This window comes from Cataglyphis hispanica, chromosome 2 (assembly GCF_021464435.1).
Source record: "Cataglyphis hispanica isolate Lineage 1 chromosome 2, ULB_Chis1_1.0, whole genome shotgun sequence".
In the NCBI taxonomy this organism is placed as follows: Eukaryota; Metazoa; Arthropoda; class Insecta; order Hymenoptera; family Formicidae; genus Cataglyphis; species Cataglyphis hispanica.
This window is the reverse complement of record NC_065955.1, coordinates 8032350-8052024: the sequence shown is the minus strand read 5'-3', so window position 1 is coordinate 8052024 and position 19675 is coordinate 8032350. Positions and strand designations below refer to the sequence as shown.

Below are 19675 nucleotides of genomic sequence, written 5' to 3'. Positions count from 1 at the left end.
CGCGTATAGTGCGGCGCGCTTATTTGATCCTTGTCGTGTAATAACCATGATATATTCATTCGCGCGCGGTATTATCGTAATTGAATATCAATGCGCGTAACAAGATAGCTACTTACCACCCTGGATAGAGATTGCGGTGATACTGGTGTCGCCGCCCTTGATCTGCACGTTCCCGCGATACCAGATGATCGAGGCGGCCGGCTTAGCCGATCTGACGATGCACTCTAATCGTCGCGACTCTCCCACCTTCACCTCGATTATCCGTTTATTTGGATGACTGCTGATCTCTACCTTTCGCGGTGGCGCTGGAAAAAGAGGAAATACCATAAAACGTTATATATCGTATAAATTTTCGGGATTTTTATACGGTGATTTTAATGCATAAAGAAAGAAAAATATAAATGTTAAAATACAGCAAAGTATTGACAGCTACTATCTGTTATATACATACATATTTTGATGATTTAAAAAGTGAGATAATTCCACTAACTCGATATACAAAGTTTTTCCGACTTACAATTAGCGATCGTAAGTATCGTATATATTCTACGTAAGCAACCAATTTGCAAACGATTTTTTCTCTTGATGAACCGAACGTCTTTGCATCTTATGTTTTAAAATATTAAACATTAGAGATCTCAGTGTATAATTGAATCTTAAATTAAAAGACTTTACTCAAATTCATTGAAAGTTAATTAAGTAATAGGATCCTATCTATTTAGCAAGCTTGTAAATCTTGTTCCTCGGAAGAAGTTTATTTTTGCTCGCTCAAAAACTATGCACTTCACATTTTATACGTATTATATATCCATTTACGCGGACCGAATATATATTATATTATTTTTAAATATCTAATATATCAGACTGAAATTTTCCGCGACAATCTTGTTGTGACCCGGCGGGATCGTCAACACACGTAATCATGTTGTCATTAATTTTGCACGGTTGTATCCGGTTAAACGCGTGGTGGTTTAAAAATAAAATTGTAAGCGCTGCGCGCCGCTAAATCGTCATTTCGAATAAATCGCACATATCGTATACATAGATTTTCGGACATTTTCCATGATAAACGACGCAATCTGCTGATTTCGAACGATCCGCGTTCGCTCTTGTTTTATAGCGCCCGCTTTTCACGTACCAATCTCTCTCTCTCTCTCTCTCTCTCTCTCTCTCTCTCTTCCTCTCTCTTCTCATCCATGAGTTAATTTAATGTCAGAATAGCGCGCGCGATTTATTGCCGGATTCTATTAAGCGCATATTGAAAATCATGCTCGTCGGCGTTATAATTATATACGCGGCGTGGCACTATATGCGTAAATGCGTAATCGCATTTAACTTGATCGAATTGCTTCCACTTAGGCGAAATAACTCGCGTAAAGAAAATGTAACCATCCAGAAAGTGTATGCAGATTCTGCGGAATAAGGATATAATAGACGATAATATCATAAAAAAGATAGACATCCTCTCCTTCGATAATTAAACTTTTATTTTACATTGCAATTATATAAAAATATTTATCATTATTTATTTAAAAAATTATCTTTTTTATTCTAATTTTACTTAAGGAAACGTAATATCTTGGGACGAATATTATGTATAATTTTCTTTTTGTAAAGAGATTCAAAAAGTAGACAGTAAAAATGTGCAAATTTGTTTAAATTATATTTGCGTATATTTTTCGATGAGACTTGATAGAGTGAAGTTTTAAACGCGAAATCTGAAAAATGAAAATATTCATTGAGACAATCACGCAATTGAACCATTGATTTGAGTTTAATGATTATACTATTGACCTTTATTTTCGTCGTCGACAATACAATCTTTTTTTCGATTTATTACGATTCTATTACAAATTAAAAAGCCGTCATTGAAATATGTTATCGAGGAATACTTGTGTGTCCCATTCAGCCATTCGTATTCGATCGTTCGACAATGTATCAATTCGCTATTGATACGGCTGAATGCAACACGTACTTCGTACATTCAATAAATAAAATCTGCATTATGAAACTGCTATTCCAGTAGAACTTTATATTTAATAATATTTTATTCAGCATCGCGCGCTTTATATATCATATAATTCCAAAAATTCGAGGATCCGAGTACACAAAGCGATTATTTTTTTTCAAAATTGTATATTGCATAGACATTTTAACAATACACTGCATATAATATGCTCTATACATGGTAATTATAAAAGTATAATACGAACAAAAATTGGCAGTAATTTAATTGTAAAAAAATGGAAAGAATTTAATTCTTGAAAATCGGCGTAGATTTAATCAGTACAAGTTGACAAAAGTTTAATCGGTATATATTGAAAAAGAAATAGAGATTTAATACACTACATATTCTCTACTGGTCGGTCTCTCTACAGCGTGACAAATTTTAAACTTTTGCGAGAGATGACAGGAATGCTGCTTGCTCTCTCTGTGAAAAATTCACTCGAACAACGCGGTCGTTTGTGTAAAGGAATAGACCCTTGATCGAAGGCCAAATACACATTTATGCGCGAGAGGTTCCATTTTTACGGTACGATTCGTGTAAATGACACTTTACGTAGCTGAACGACAATGACGACGACGCCGACGACGCCGTCGACGACGACAACGAAGGGAAAGGGAAGAGGAAAAGGGCGCTGGTTACCCGGCCGCTCTGCTGTCTGCCTTCTTGAGTTTATATTGGCAGTCGCTCGGAAATCCTCCGGGGGATGCACGCGCCGAGCTACTTTACCGCGTTACTTCCGGAAGCCACTTCGTCACCGCTGGACCTCCGGTATAGCGCGTCGACCGACGCGCAGCACCGGAGTCTCAGGACCCATTACCGATCCGAGATAAATTTTCTCGCTTCGATATTCCCCCCGGGCGCATTCGAGGGGGTCGCGTTCGTCTTCGGACGGCGAGTGTATTCTGCTACGATGCACCGGCGCCGATATAAAGCACCCGCAGAGACAAACGCAGTAGAGGTAATGGTCGTTATACGCGCATTTCCTGTCGGCGGTAACTGCGAACATTGTCGTGGAACTTCTCTCTCTCTCTCTCTCTCTCTCTCTCTCTCTCTCTCTCTGTCTCTCTCTCTCTGTCTCTCTCTCTCTCTCTCTCTCTCTCTCTCTCTCTATCTGTATCTATCTTATTGTTGAGAGAAATTGCTCGCGATGCTGCTTTTAATACTTAAATATACTGTATATTATACAAATACGTTTTTTATATGTGAATCTAAGTTCCTTTCCAAAGATGTTTTCAAAAATTAATTTTTTATAACGATTTAATGATTTTCAATAAAAGAAGAATGCCATTATTTTTCGCCAACCGACATATGCAGTGCGCACGTAACTACATAAATATATATTATCTTTTTAAATTTTTATCCAAACAAGAGGGATTTTTTAATTACATAATAAAAAATAATTATTAAGATTACTTTTCTTTTAAGTATCCATTTTATTTTTTTTTTTATATTTACATTTTATATTTTTCCTTTTATGTTTTTGGATTCTTCTTCTGTGAAAAGAATGCAAAGTATTTTTCCTCATACATGTACATCGCGTGTGGAATGTTTTTCTACTTATAAAATTCCCCCGATAACTTTTGCGTTGAGTTGATATCGCAAGTTTTTAATTTTGAATATTGCATATGTTGCACGATATTAAGTCCGAGATGGTTAAATCCTTGGTTGGAATAACGGAGAAGTAATTACTATTGATATGCGGAATAAAATGCTATTACTGTAATAGCGCTGGTGAGCCGAATTAAATTCAAATTAGAGTGCTAAAGAGAATACGACAGTTAACGCACCTAACGTGTTATCTTCGATATAAACCGTCTTGGGAAATCTGCATCGCAACGTAAATGACCCTGTCATAAAAAATGTAATAAAAAAATGTTTGTAATCAAAAAATTTGTAAAAAAGATACTCACTTTGATAAGAGTTTGTAGTGTTGTTGAACGAAATAAGAATGTATTTATTGATAAATATCGGGCGACTACTATTAATGTCGATAATTAGCGTTTACGTCACTTTCCATATAAATCGCGAATCATCTTTGAAAAGATTATGAAGATTGGCACGAAAATTCCAGAGATTCTCGGTTCGTGTCATAAATAATCTCTTATATATCCGGTCTTGACATCTAGTCTTCCAAGCAGGAAAATGCAAGACGTTAAAATGTAATTACTCTCATTTATGAAATACGATCGCGAAACAACATATAATGCAAGAACATAAATCAAGCTGTTAAGTTTTTTATGCATAAAACAGGATCTTGTGAACTCTTGCGTAAAATTGTCTCGACAGAATATTATAGTTAATTGTATTTAATATATTTTTTATCACGATATATATTGTGAATAGTACATCGCGCTATGTAACAACAAAATATTGAATTTATTGAATCGTACTTGAAAGAATGAACTTGTATTGTCAATGTCGTCTATTCTAGCAATTTTATCTATATCTATTATAAAATCGAAATTGTAAAACTACAATGTGAGAAATCAGATATAGTGTGTGTGTGTGCGCAGAGTTTGTTTTTAAATATTTAATTTATTGGAAATAGATTTTCGAAGTAACATTTATTTTTTATATTTACAGTTATTATACATTTATTTTTAAAACCCATTGAATTTTTCATTTTGTACTTTATCGTGCTTTACAATAGCAACTGCAATTAAATGTCACAGGCATATTAAATAAAACAATGAAATAAAACATGAGAGAGAGAGATAGAAAATATCCTAGAATAGTTAAGTCTTAAAATATATAAAGTCATTGAAAGAGAATTATATATCGTAATGCTTCCCGGCGTCCGTTTCGTCTCGTTTGAATCTCTCGAGATATGGCGTACAAAATAACAATCTCGGGAACAAAGATAGTAGCGCGTCGTAGAATAAAGATGCCAAACGGGGTGCGAAGTGAAGACAAATGGAGACATCGTCCCCCTCCTCAGATAACATCGTCGTTACAAAGCGAGGAAGGGACGAGAAAGTCAATTATTCGCTAAATGCTTATTTAGGCGCCGTTGCCGTCGGTCCCTCTACTCCATCTTCCATTTCATTTTCGCGTTTCTCTCATCCCTCATTCTTATCATCCCCCTCCCCCCGACCGGTAAGAACAGCGCGACACCCCTCTTGGTTCCTTATCTCTTGTGGGAGAAGCGTAATCGCGCGTCTCAGAGCGAAAGAGAGGTGTCGTGAAAGTCGAAGGATTGTTCTAATTACACGAAAGGATAGGGATACACAGGAGCAAGCGGGCAAGGGAAGAGGGAGCGGGGAGGAAAGGATTATACAGTCGAAAATATTTTACGGGAATCCCTCGAGCGAGTATCCCGACCTGAGCCGAGGAATTTATCCTCGCCTTTATGCATGAACGCGTCCCTCCTCCCTCGTAAGTGGATTCGACCGGGATTTATAGGCTAATGATCGTTACGGCTTCCGATTGCACGCGTTTGCGCCTGTAATCGTCCTGCGCCCACCAGCCCTTCGACGAGTGCACGCTAACGTTCCGTCCAGAGAGATTACTCGAGAAAATTTCCTAATCTCGCGACAGGCCGACATCCGCTTTTACCGTATATTACGAATAGCAGAATATGCATTATCATGCATGGGCATGATGTCTCTTTGAAAGGCGCGAATAACGGTGCTTTTCCAGGGAGATAATTTTTCAAGAACACATCTCTACGAAGTGATCATTGATTATAATCAAGCGGCGGGAATGGTTAGACAATATATGAAACTTTAAAATTGAATATTAACAAGTATTTTTAATAACTATTTCTTAAGTAATCTAAGATTAAAAATTCATTATAAGTTAATATATATCTTTATATATAAATACATACATACATACATACATACATACATACATTATATATATATATATATATATATATATATATATATATATATATATATGAATATTATATATATGAATTATATATTATATATAAATTACCATATATGTATACATATATATCACTTGTATTGTTCACATATAATTAGTTATTTTTTTATTTTTATTTTTTTTTACACAGAAAGTAATATAATTTAAGAGAGTATAATAATTTAAGATAGTTTTTTTTATAAACACTCCTGCAGAGATTTTATGGAGTAAAATTGGATCCGCACGCGTACCGGGAAAGATTGGATGGCAAGTAGTAAAGACATTTGATAGCAAATCTGGGAAAATTGCTCGTAGGAAACTCGTGCGTAGACGTAATCGCTGCGGTCTTGCGCGGAAGTGTCGCATTACGATTTATAGATCGCGCTTCGTTTTACAGTCATTAGTTCGAGTTAATAGGCACTGTACTCACACGCCGCTGCAATATATATGAGCGCTTATTTCTCTCAACTAATCGATAGCCGATGACACGTGTGTGCATCAGTGCTATCCAATACGGATGCAATCTGTCTTTCGGTCGTTATTCAACGCGTCTTCATAAATGAACGCGAATGGCAGCGGATCATCTTTTAATTGGAATATAAGAGTAGCAAATCTGTGCAACTTTTAATTTTATTATTAATAGCATCTGTACATATGATATTTAATTCTAATAATATATATTGCAAAAAAATATGATTTTTTTTTAGTAGCATAATAAAATGGCAAAGAATTGAAAGGAACCTGTATATGCGGTGAGTCAAATTGAATGAGTAATCTTCGTTATTTAATTAATATCAACTGAGGTTAATAAATGTGTAGCATTTGAAAATAAATAATTAAAAAAGACCAATGAATAAAAACAGTGTGTCACAGTACATATCCTTTATAATGTGTATGTAAAACTTTTTATTTATTTACGTATAATTAAATTAATAGAGAAAGAAAATATTCATAACACAATGTCGCGTTATTTCTCCATTTCGTTGTGCAAATTTGTATGTACTATAAAAATTCAGGTACAAGCACACAATACATATTAAATGCAGAAATTTAACGTTTCTATGGACGCGTTTATAAAATTTCCGTGAAATTCAAATGGAAAAACGGCAACGCGCGGCATGCATACATACCGCAGCGAGCATAGTAACGTTCAAAAGGCGAAATCTGAAAAAGTCTAAAGTTTCGCTGAGAAAAATCTCGTACCACGCGACCATTATCTACTTCGCTTATTTTCATACTAGTCCCGGAGAAACGGAGATTCATCTGCTGCGGCGCAATATGCGCATCATATAATACATTTTTATATATCGCGCGGGGATACATGAATTCAACGCGTCTCTCGTTTTCTTCTGTCTTTATTAAGACAAGCAACTTTTAAATTTTCAAACACGTGATATTATTCTACTTTTTTTAAATATTTCTCCAGTTCTTAAATTAAACTGAAAAAAAAATGCATTTTTTAACCCAAGAATAACAATAAAATTCTTCTCATCCCTTAAATGCATTTCTCGCGTAATTTAACAACATTTTCCTCAAAAGGGGTTCTTTCACGTCTTTTTTTATATTTCATATTCCTGTTTTTTATATATCTTTTTTATGCTTCCTTCTCGCTTTATATTTCCTTCATGCTTACACTTTATATACTTTTACTTTATATACATATTCCATCTGGAAAAGGTAAACAATGTTTTCATTACGCGAAGTCAATTTGGGGGATTCGATGGGCTTCTTTGTAACGAGCTTTTGCTTGCCGCGTATCCGCTCGTTGCTTGTTTCGCGATAAATCGCACCCGCACTTAGCGGCAATTGGATTCTAAGTCGCGTGGATGCGGGCAACCTGATAGACCGATAAAGCCCTCCATCCTTTTTACGCGAAATCGAACGGGTGGCGGCGAGTTTATCGGTCCCCGGTGGCCACATTGAGGAACGGCGGGTCTTTTCGACATTCTCTTTTTTTTTTTTCGTTCCTTCTTCCCTCCCAGACGTAAGCGCGAGTTCCGGTTTGACTCGTCATGAAATTCCTATGGGACGCTGCTATTTAATTTAATGGTACGGTGGTCCGTTCTTTCTTCGGGATCTTCGCGACTCGGGGAAAACAAAGAAAGTGGAGAAAGAGATGTACGGCGTGAACAAATGTTAGGAACATTTCCAATCAATCGCACCAATTCGTAAATTGCCTTGTAACGAACGTAATTAAAGAAGCTGTTGAAAATTCGTATATGTGTTATTTCGAATAATAATGGAAGAGAATGTACTTTAGCGAGTCAAGAGTAATCTAATTCGATGTTTTCTCTCGTGTCTCTCTCGCAGGATGGCATACTGGGTTTTCTATACGTAATGCAATTCGATTTCTGTCTCATATAAAACTTGCTAATGGATTCAGTGAAAATTAAAAATACGTTATGAATATTTCATTGGCTGATTACAACAACATGGGGAATATCATCTCATCTAAAATATACGATTAAATTTTTAAAATATTATTGTGAATATATATAAAAATTATATTATATATTTTTATATATATATATATATATATATGATGTGCCAATGAAATAAGTAACATCAACTTTATGTTTATGTCTATTTTATCATATTTTTATTAAATGACTATTTGCTTCGTCATTGAGAATTATACATTGTCGCAGTTTTTTTTATCTCGATTCAATCGAATTACATCTGCGAAATCGGAGACGTTCGTGTGTCCACAATCATTTTCATAATATCGAATTCATGACACGAGAGACCAAACAATTATTAGAAGGAATGACTAGTTCGCAGTGTAGAAATGGACTTATCCTCCTTTTTGAAGATGCCGTCACATTATACGACATCCGGACTATCCTCTCTCGCCGGACGAATCGGGAATCTGGTTTTCGGACCGAGTCACACCAGGCGGCGTCCGATCTCAAAACATCCATTTTACATTTTCCGGAGCAGTGGGTCGGAAGGACGCCGCCAATATGCCCGGAACTGGGTCGATGGATGGATCGCAGTCACGTCAGTGAACAAGGATGGAGAAACGGGATACGACCGAGAGAGAAAGAAAGAGGAGGAGAAGGGAAGTGGGAGGGAAAGGATAGACGTTCGAGCTGGGGTAGATTGTTAATTCGTTCGCGTTGGTTCGTCTTGGCGTTGTATCATTCATGTCCATGTATGTGCTTTGCAAGGAGCAACAATGCGTAAAGAGAGAGAGAGAGAGAGAGAGAGAGAGAGAGAGAGAGAGAGAGAGAGAGAGAGAGAGAGATAGAAAGAGAAGGGGAGGAGCTAGGAGGGCAGATGGCGGGTGAGAGTTCCGGGGTTTAGTGATAATTGAATGAACTGACGTTGTATCAGTGCGGGATTTCGTGCGGCATCGACCACCCTGCTTGTCTACCATGCCCTGCCACACCATGGCTTTGCCATGCTTTCGAATTCGCAAACGCAAACGTGCATTGACCCGCGTCGCAAACGAAACAAAAAAAAAAAGGAAAAACTAGAGAGAGGAGCTTCGATGGCTGGCATCAACGTTGATTAACGTCGTGCTTAACCTTCCTATTTTATGTATACTGATTGTCCGACTGATTCACTTTTATTTCCCCCAACACAATGTGCGAAGCGTATATTGAAAAAGAATATCTATTCTCATGGCGCGTCGAGGACGATTTGGAGCGAGGAAAGCGTATAATCCGTTTCGCGGAAAAATATCGTTCGCGAATGAATTAGAAGTGTTGAAACGCGCCACTTGAATTATTGTTACAAATATCTACGGTGAAAATTTCAGGTACAATGAGATTCAAAGTAATCGTGTAATTTAGATGGCACAAATGACACGTTATCATAATTTTGATTTATCGTAATAAATTTGCTTTATCACTGCGTGCCTCTGACTTCTTTTACTCGCGCTTATCGTCATTCGTGCTGCAGTGGATCGTATTTTATTGCCTTTAAAGGGAAGGTCGTTTCGAATTACGGTGTTACAGGACTGCGCAATAACCGCGTCTACGATCCAACATTAAAATGACATTTTCATGATAAACGGTGTAATATCTACGATGCTCTGTTTATTGCATTCTTAAAAGTTAGAAAAATTCCACTTTAGGATATAAAACGAGATAGTATTTCGTAGATTATGGGCAGAAAAATTCTATTTTTTTCAGACAGCTATAATGGGACATCGGAACTTTTCAGGATGTTTTGACGATTTCGAAAAATGTACATTTTTTAACTATCTTACGAAAGTTTTTTATGTCCTTATCAACAGTCGTAAAAAAAAAAGAATGCCGTTCGACGTTTCAATTTCACTTCTGCGAGAGAATGTCGCTTCCGAATAAAGCGTTCCAGAGAAAAAAAAGTCTCTGCGTGCCGAGTGTGTATTTTAATCGCCGAGGTGAATAACGTCGTATATCGATAACCGACGCGGGAAAACTCGGCCAACAGACATCCGCAGTTACGCGGTTTTTCGCGTTTTACGCGAAAGGAAGAACTTTGGAGCGTTCTTCGGCGTACAACACGGCACCGACATTGTGTCGCCCGTGCACCACCCGTTTTTCCGCGTTGGCGTGTCTTTACTTTTTCCCCCGGACGTGCTTCTACGTCTTGCTAGGCGAGTGGTGCCCCGGCGAGTCATGCAAGTACCACGAGTTTCATGAAAAATCGGGAAAGTTGAATGTTCTCCGCGTAGCGAGGATGCACTGGCCGATGCGATGAGATCCCTTGGTTCCGACTATCCCTACAGAGACGGCCAAAAGGGGACAAGGAAGAGGAAAACTTTCTGAAAACACGTACTGCTCGCGCGAGTAAATTTTAATAATACCTCGTCTATTATTAAAGTCTCTCACCCATTCCTACCATTTATGTTTTAGCAAGAGAACAACGAATTCTATACAAGTTTCAACATACTTGTCCCTTTTTCAAGAGAGATTTCATACCCTGTATGAAATATATATATATATGCTCCAAGTATTATAAACGGAGTCAATGCAATGTCTCGTTAATTATTCATAGAAATGTTTGAAATATTGTACAACACCGAAAAAAGCGAAAAAATATATTAAAAAAAAAAATATTCGTGTCAATAAGTAATTTTTAGAATGAAAGAATTTTGATTAATTGAAGAATAAAAGAAGGAAAAATGTTATTTCTAATTAAATTGAAAAAAATATTGTCTCAACGAAACATTGAAAATGAAAAGCTAATCATTTAACTTCTTGCTGAGCAGGATTAGGTTCCGCAGAATCTTCCGCAGAATCTTTAGCTGAGAGAAAATATATTTCGGGCATAGATATAGAATTGTAGATGATTAATTATCCTTTTTACGATCGCGCAAGTCGATATATCGAAAAGAGCGAGATGAAGGAAAAATGATGAAACAGATTATAGAACGTTTCAGGATCGTTACTTAGAGAATTTATGTGCACGAGCCATGTGTAGCTGCCATGTTCCTAAAAGACGAATCTATCGTGTGCAATAGATATACGCTTCCGATTCTTTTACAACGTGGTGGTCGATCGCGAAAGACGAGATACCGGCGGCAATGTTTATAAAAAAATCATGCTATTAAAATTAGATTTCTAACTAAAATCGATAATTTGCGTCTGGAAAGAAAAATTCGTGGTCTCTTTAAATAAAAGCCTTGGATCACGAAATTCAAAAGATTGTCCTTCAAAGTTGATGTTGAATTTAAAAAAATAAAACAATTTCTCTCTTTCTCCAATTAATAATTTATAATTCTTTTTTCTATTGAAGGAGAATAAATCGGCATTTAAATTGCCACAGAATATCGACAAAATTAAAAAATCTTATGACGTTCTATAAACGTAGCCGCGTGTCTTTGAATCGTATAAACTAAACTCCCATGCCCGGAGTCCGCCAATGGGGAGATCTCCTATTTCTCTAACGATCGTTCTATCGATCGATACACCTTTCTATTTCGCTCAAGCACCACCGATACCGCGAACAACCGCAGCGAGCGAACAGTCAGATGATAAACGCAGCTTCGGGGAATAGCAGCATACGAGTTCTCTCGTTCCTTCTGGTCGAAAGATCCCCCTTTCCTCCTTTCCCTCATCGCCTACCACGTTTCTTGGCGAAAGGGGCACGTACCGTATCGCGATGACGGGACGGTCGCACGAGGGCACTTTACTAAACGGTCGATAGAAGGCGGTGGACGCTCCGCTTCGATGAAATACGAGCGCGACGCAGCAGCTGCTTCGTATCGTCGTCAGGAACAATGTTTCGTACAATGTTCACGGCTACAGCGGCAGCAACAGCAGCAGCAGCAGACTTGGGACTTGTCGTCTATATACGATCATTCTTTGTTCAATGGCGGAGGTTGAATTACGAAAAATTTCAGCTCAGTATCATCTTCCTGCGTGAACAAACCGCGCGACTGCTTCCCCTCCCCGGAAATTGGTTGTATCTTTCGTGCTCGAAAATATAATACAACTACATACTAGACAAGCTAGTTAGCAATTTTTAAAGAGGGGGAGAAAAAGATGAAAAATTCAAATTTCTTTTCTTTCTATCTCTTTACGTATATGTGCAATATTGCGCAATGCGAATTATTTCTCACAAAAATTTAGGAAAATAATATTCGGACGTATACACGTGTGTTTTCGTGCGCTCGCAAAATCAGGATACGCGCAGTTTGACAAGGTCGAAAAAAAGAAAAAGGGAAAAAATGCGTTGTGAACATACGCTCGGCAAGCATCCCCGTCCAAGTCCGAGCCTTAGAAAGAACGAAACTGAATTTTCTTGTAAATTTTTACGGCCGCTTTTAGCGTTTACTCTTCGTAGCGTGGCGAGAACGAAACTTGAAAGTAAACCGAGACCGCGAAGAGACAGGTGCTTCCTCGTGCGCGCACAGGAAACCTCCACCCACGCGCTTCTATAAATATTTAAATAAAACTGTAATTTTTTAACAAGCGTCTCGTTACAATTTGCTCTCATTTGCTAAGTGTAACTAACTTGCATGAAGAACAGTTGATTCTCTTTTTCCCTCCCTTACAACGAGGTAATCATTAAATATGTAATAATAACCGTAAAAATGCAATCGAGAAAAGCATATTAAAAAATAAATTGCATTCGTCGAATTAATAAATTGTAAAATCATCGTGTTAAAAATATTATATCATAACCGTAAGAAAGAATAAAATTGCGTATTATACTTTTCTCAATCAGATTTCGTTAAAAAAGTAAAACTTGGATTTATAATTTTAATTAACATAAGTTAAAAAATGTCTCTTATATATATATAAAGAGTATGACTCTTTTCTGATTGGTTCCCATTCTTTATGTTCTGCATCCTACTCCTTTCACGCATGATAAAAATTGCAGTAACGTATAAAAGGAAAAACATAAAACACACTGGTGCCGCCATCAGGTTCTCTATGTAGAGGTGTTCTATGAATTCTTAAAATACTATAACATTACGTAGGCAGGTCTTTTCTAAAGCAAGCTCGACACCGTCTGTGCGCAAGAATCGTACGAGAGAGAGAGAGAGAGAGAGAGAGACCCAAGCTCTTCTAAGACTGCTATTATATAAGTCGTAATAGACTTAGATATGCCCTTTTTGCCTTATTAATGCCCGTATAAAGATACTCTCAGGCGAAGCTCGAAAATTGCAACAAACTACAAAGTAACATTATGTTCTGAGCTAGAGAAATTTTACTCTAGTTTGTTAACATCTCCGATATTATATTACGAAAGCCATTATAACGCGAAAAGGACTATTTTCTTCGTTATTATAAATATTTATTTCTATCGAAAAGACTCAAATAATTACTGTCTCTCGGTATTAAATTTCAAGAACAAAATACATGTTCACTTAAAAAAAGAGAGAGTTTAGTCTAGAATTTTTTAAATTATATAAAAAATATATTTTCTTCCTTCCGTTATCTATGCATAATATTTTTTATTTGTTATTTCTATCGGTAAAACATATTATTATTATTAAATCCTTTCGATTTCTCTCATTCTTTCATATAAGATTTTAATAAGAGATGTCATTATATATATTATATCATTTTCTACATATGATCCTTAGAGCGGCGAAATAATGGGCATGTAATTCTAAAATCCGGGCGGCGAGCAGCAGCACTAATTAACGAGCGTAATAGGGTAGAATCCGTCGAGTCGATGAATCGAGTAATCGTTTGCTCGCCTCTCTAATCCTGATTAAATACGAGAGCATCTATCGCGGGTGGAGAGGAAAGAGGGGAAGGTTTTCTGTTTCGCAACGTCTGACTAGAAGGACGTACTTACGGCGGCATATAACGTAGCTTGTTAATGCAGTACTTACACTGTTCGCCTATCCTCTGCTATTCTTCTCTTCCGTACCGTTCTTTTCCTTAGCGCGTGCGATTCCACGAGTCTCTCCGCATGCATTATTCAGAAACACTTTACATTATTTAAAGGGACATTTTCCCCCTCGCGCGGTTACGTTGTTGCTTAGAGAAGGCAATAAGGTGGGGATAGAAGGGAGAGAGAGAGAGAGAGAGAGAGAGAAAAAATGGTCGGGGAAAATAGTGCGAGTGCGAATAATTATAAGACTGCGCAAGGAAAATTAAAAAAACAAACGCACGGCCGCGTGATGATTTATTCGCCTCTAGCACAAAATGAAATAATTAAAACACCGATGATTTATCGTTCTCCTACTATAATGTCTGGAGATGATACGCGGATTTTTGTCCGCCGTGAAAATAAATATCGTTGATACGTCGGGAGACGCGGGACATGAAACGTGAAAACGTTTCTGCGCTTTTTCGAGTTGTGTTCCGTACTTACGGTCGTAAATCACGATTTGCGAGAAGAACAATTAAAACGAATACTCGCGCATTGTTTATACCCCCGTGTCTTTTCGTTTACTCTTGCATGATCCTTTAATACCTCGCGAGATTCACCTCTCTCCTGAAGAGTAACCAGAAATATAAAAGTTATTTGTGCAACGGAAAATTAGAGATCTTTTCAGCTTCTGAATGGTATACAAGTCTAACGTGGTAGGAATTTGCAGAAATTGACGATGGAAAGAGACATCGGAGAGGAAATTGCGCAATGTAGGAACGCCAAGGCTTTAATTCCGCAACCGATCCTTCGGATTTCGTAGAAATTAGGTCGTGAAATCGATTCCGGAATGCTTCCATGTTCGTCATGATAGATTGTCATTCGCTTTAAATTGATATTTTTTTTCCTTCAAGCTCTGAAAGCGCAATGAAAGCTGACGACGAATTCTCTGTGTGTGCATACTTTTTCCGTTATTAACTTTTCCTTCTCATCTTAGTTCTTAATTATTGCTGGATATTTGAAAACTACTATTAATTACACTATAAATTGGATTATTTAAAATTATCAATACATTTTATATATATATATATATATATATATATATATATAATAAATATAAAAAATATTTGGAAATGCAATTTGCAATATATCGTATGTGTATATTAAAATTACTTAATTCATGATTTCCTATTTCTTTTTCATTTCGTTTATTAAAAATTTTAATTTTTATTCAGCTAGTTCTAAAAAATGGCATTAAACAACTGCATATTTTTCCTGTTTAATTCGCGTTTCATAAATTAATTATGTCTTCGTTTTCTTTTCGCGTGCAGCAGGCAGCGCTAATTTTGCATCCGCATACTTCTTGAGAATTTCTTTGCTGACTGCTCCAAGAACGTCTTTTTCGCGTAATTTATTCTTGCGATGGAGAGGGAGAAAGTTTTATTCCGGAACTCCTTGACTTTGTCTTTGCTAAACTAATTACTTATCAGTGCTATGAATATTATGACGCCGTTAAAACATCGAGATTGCGATCGATCATGAAAAGAGAGGATCATCTCGGATTTACATTCGAGAAGATTGTTTATCTATCCGTAACAATGACCGCGCAGTTAATCTCGCTATGATTCAATATGTTATCTTAGAAAATATAAGATGCATTGTGTGCAGATCAAAGTCTCTTAATCAACAGACATAATCGACGTAAGATTTCCTCGGAGATCTGAGATCGTATTTTATCCTTAGTTTGATTATTAAGTCAACATCTTTTGCAAAAATATATCAATTTTTGACAAATATATCGAGATCAGAATCTTCACTTTAAGGGTTTAAGCCTGTCAGTGTTGAAGTTTGCTTTTTGGAACAAAAATATCATTCGCGTCTTCTTTCACATTTGCATTTAATTCCGGAAAGCAATAAATGAAGTAAAGCAGTAAATGTGAAAGATATTAGATATCTATATCATTATATCATAATGATTCTCAGTAAAATAAAATATATGTCTAGATAATGAACCTATTACATATAACATTAAAAATATTATGAGAAATTGAGTAGAAAATGGCGAGAATCGGCAATTAATATCAATGCGATATAATTCGGCTATTTTGCAAATTTTCCGAAAGTTAGATGGTTTGATAAAATCCTGACGCAAGCGAGGTCATCGCCGTGAAACGTTTTGGAATTTGAGCTTTGAGCGAGGTGTCTGCCAGAGTCAAGGATCGTCGACACAGTTTGCTCTTTGACGAGAGCAATCATGGTTTCTGAATGCGGAACATTGCGTCAGTCGGGATAGAGAAATGAAAGCTAGAGGTGTGGGACGAGGAGAGAAGAGAAAAGAAAAGAGGGAAAAGCGGGGGGGAGGGCAAGGGAAAGAGGAAAACGAACGGTTGCAATCATGCAGTCGTCAATACGTCGGCATAAGCCCTCGAGTGCTTCTTCAGTTTTCGTGTTTGTCGTCGCTGACTCGTCCGCACAAATTAAATACCGTGTAAGAATGGAAAAGTCGAGGGGAAAGGAGAATGCAGTGACACTCTCTCGTGATCGTCTCGCGATGATGCAGACGATTCTTTTGCGCTCGATGTATTGCTCTTCTTCTTGATTTTTTTCACGCTGCTCGTCTAGCAAAGTCTTGTGCTTAATGATGTACCCGTAAAAGAAAACAACAACATCTCTTCATGTTGATCTTTTTTTCTTTTTTTCTTAAGAATTGAACGAAAACCGTAAATTATCCACAGAATTATCTCGACCAAGTATACAGTCATTTTTCAAAGCGGGTTTATATTTTTGCAATATATTTGAAACGTCCACAACTTTTTTAATTTGCAATTTTTTTAAATCATTTTTTCTTAAAGAATGATTATATTTTCCATTGCGTTACAATTTTCTATACGTTGCGCTGTAAACTTTTGAAATAGCTGTATCGCACTTTACATCTTCATCGAAGATCAACCGAAATGGAAATGACAGGGTTTAATATCGCTCACTTTATTTTCCATCTCCATTTCCTTGCGTGTCACGAATTCAGGAAGAGACTCCCGACGACGATCTCGTCTGCGGAAACTGTCGAGACGCCGAATTCCCGGACGAGATGGAAAATTACAGTACGAACGTCGCGCAACGCGTTGGTTCCGTTTGCCGGACGCGGAATTTATTACGCTTATCGCTCGAACGACGTATATTCGTTGATTCTATTTTCATGTCGAAATGTAAATGTATTCGGGAACGAACGACCGCGTCCACCGCTGTTGGAAACTCACCGACCTATCAAGCTCGCCGCCACACGCGTTTCTCGTTGATTCCGCAAACGCGGACGCATTATGCGACGCATCGATATTAATCGGACGCGCGTTTCGGACAAGCCTTTCCGCCGATGTAATCGACATTGAATTACATATAATAGCGATCTATCGATTTGTGATGTCGCGATTTTCCGGCAAGCTTAAAGACTATCACTGGCGCGTGGCGGTTATGCGAACTGTGACGTAACAATCGTGTTGCATCGGACGATTAGTAATTAAACGAGTTTTTTTCAAGAGCCATGTTAATTCACTAAAAACAGGATGAATTGGCATTTCGTTACGAACGAATAATGTTATAAAATTGCATTTACATTTGTAAATTGAACGATTTCATTAAAATAAAACAGTATTCAAAGAGGATGTTGTACTCTTATAAATATTTTTTCAATGAAAAAAACGTTCGTAATATGTCTCTTTCCGTAGTATACTTGTATACCTTTTTTGTTTTCTTTTGTTATAATCCATTTATTCATAGTCTATTTTGTGTCAAATGCAAAATTAATTTAATTTCAAACATTCCGCATATGCCACAAAATAGATTCCGTTTTCGTCGAAACTGCCCGCGGCATTTAAATTATGCGGCTGATATTGATAATTGTCAATCAAACACAATGAGAAATATGGCACTATTAACAGGACGAAGAGTATTGGACCGATATTTCTGTCATTATGATATTCAAGCGGAATGACGATATATCTGTGTGTAAAATATCTTTTCTTTTTCTTCTCTGCGTTTCACGAAAATACCAGACATTCTTTATTTTCACGACAAACATATCGTTATAATGTAATGACTTTTACAGAAATGGCAGGTAGCCGGGAAAAATTTCATTTATTTCGAGACGACAAATTTTCATTGTCCGTGTATCTAATAATGTCTATCACGTCTGGAGACACACATACAAATATATATAAACTTTTTCTTTATTAAACTTCTTGATGTACTTCTCGCGGCGAGTATTGTTCTGGGAAAAGGATATATGTATGTACGAGATATCACGCATTTTTTTTTCGCGATAACGGAGATTAAATATTGTAGACATGTTTATTTTATAAATAATAAATTATAAAGTATCAATGGCTTTGTTTAAATGGTTGAAAATTAAAAAGCCCTGAAGCGCAAGGTAAGCATCAAGATATTCAAATGTATAACAAGAGCGCTTTATCTTTGTTTAATTTTGTGCGAATTTTTTTAAATAGAACTTCAATCTGATTCGCGTTTAACGAGAAATATTTAATCAAGAGATTATGGGAAAACGTTCAAACAGATAAACGATTACTGCTTCGGCTTTACTGCGATAATGAAAAACAACGTTATGTATCAGCAGGGAAGATAATTACGTTGACGATCATAAATATGCTGAACAAACAAGGTAATTAGAAAAAATGAATGCGCGGTTGCCTTTTAACTGGTGAAAATGAGAAACGTTATTGATCGGACGCTACGCAATTTTGCGGTCGGCGAACCGCGAAACTGCTCTCGTCGCGTCAAACTTGGGATTTTTTCCGCCTCTTGAAAGTTCACGATAATCAAGCTTTACTTCCTGGAGCGCATAAACTTGGCACGCAACCTGTCGCGCATTTTATTTATATATATATATATTTTTTTTACCTCTACTCTGCGAAAATGATTTCTCTTTAACGCCAAGCGCGACTGCTTCATTTTTCGCATAATCTTTATATCAGATCAACAAAAGATTCGTCTATATTTTACAAGTATCACTTTGTTTTATTTTAGCAATTTTTAAGACACAAACATATGTATAATACTAATACATACTTAATTGAAATGAATTTGAATGGCGATACTTTTCGATTGCGAATTATTATAAACTCATTTTTCTCACATTCTTGCTCTCCTCGAATAGGATTCGAAATCGGATAATAATATTTAGCATATTGGTCGGACAGTTGCGAGATAGTTCGGCGAGTTACGAAATAATTTGCGCGCGTGTAATGGCTTTTTCGATTACAAGTGGAGTCCTCTCTATTCGATATGCGGAATGCGATTTCCGACGCAACGAGAGAGCCTCCGCGTGTTATTGCACGCGGCCACGAGAGAGATCAATCCCGAATATGCACGTGTGCGCGCGTGTTGATACAACGTCAACGTATACGCGGGGAATCGCGAACTCAACGGGGTTTATGCACGCGCTGAATAATGCGGCTGATACGCGCTGAGGGCGTGTTGTATATGGGCTTTAGGTCATCATCATCGTCGTCGTCGTCGATGCCT

At 37.0% G+C, this 19675-nt stretch overlaps 1 protein-coding gene across 5 annotated transcripts in view; it reads right to left on the bottom strand.

Annotated features, from left to right (window-relative positions):
* LOC126858741 (nephrin-like) overlaps positions 1 to 19675 on the bottom strand; it is a 248339-nt gene that overhangs the window by 23836 nt on the left and 204828 nt on the right. For all 5 annotated transcript variants that reach the window (XM_050609249.1, XM_050609251.1, XM_050609250.1 and 2 more), the window contains exon 4: positions 117 to 305. In XM_050609249.1, coding sequence (XP_050465206.1) covers positions 117 to 305 — 189 coding nt within the window. The remainder of the gene's footprint in view (positions 1 to 116; positions 306 to 19675) is intronic.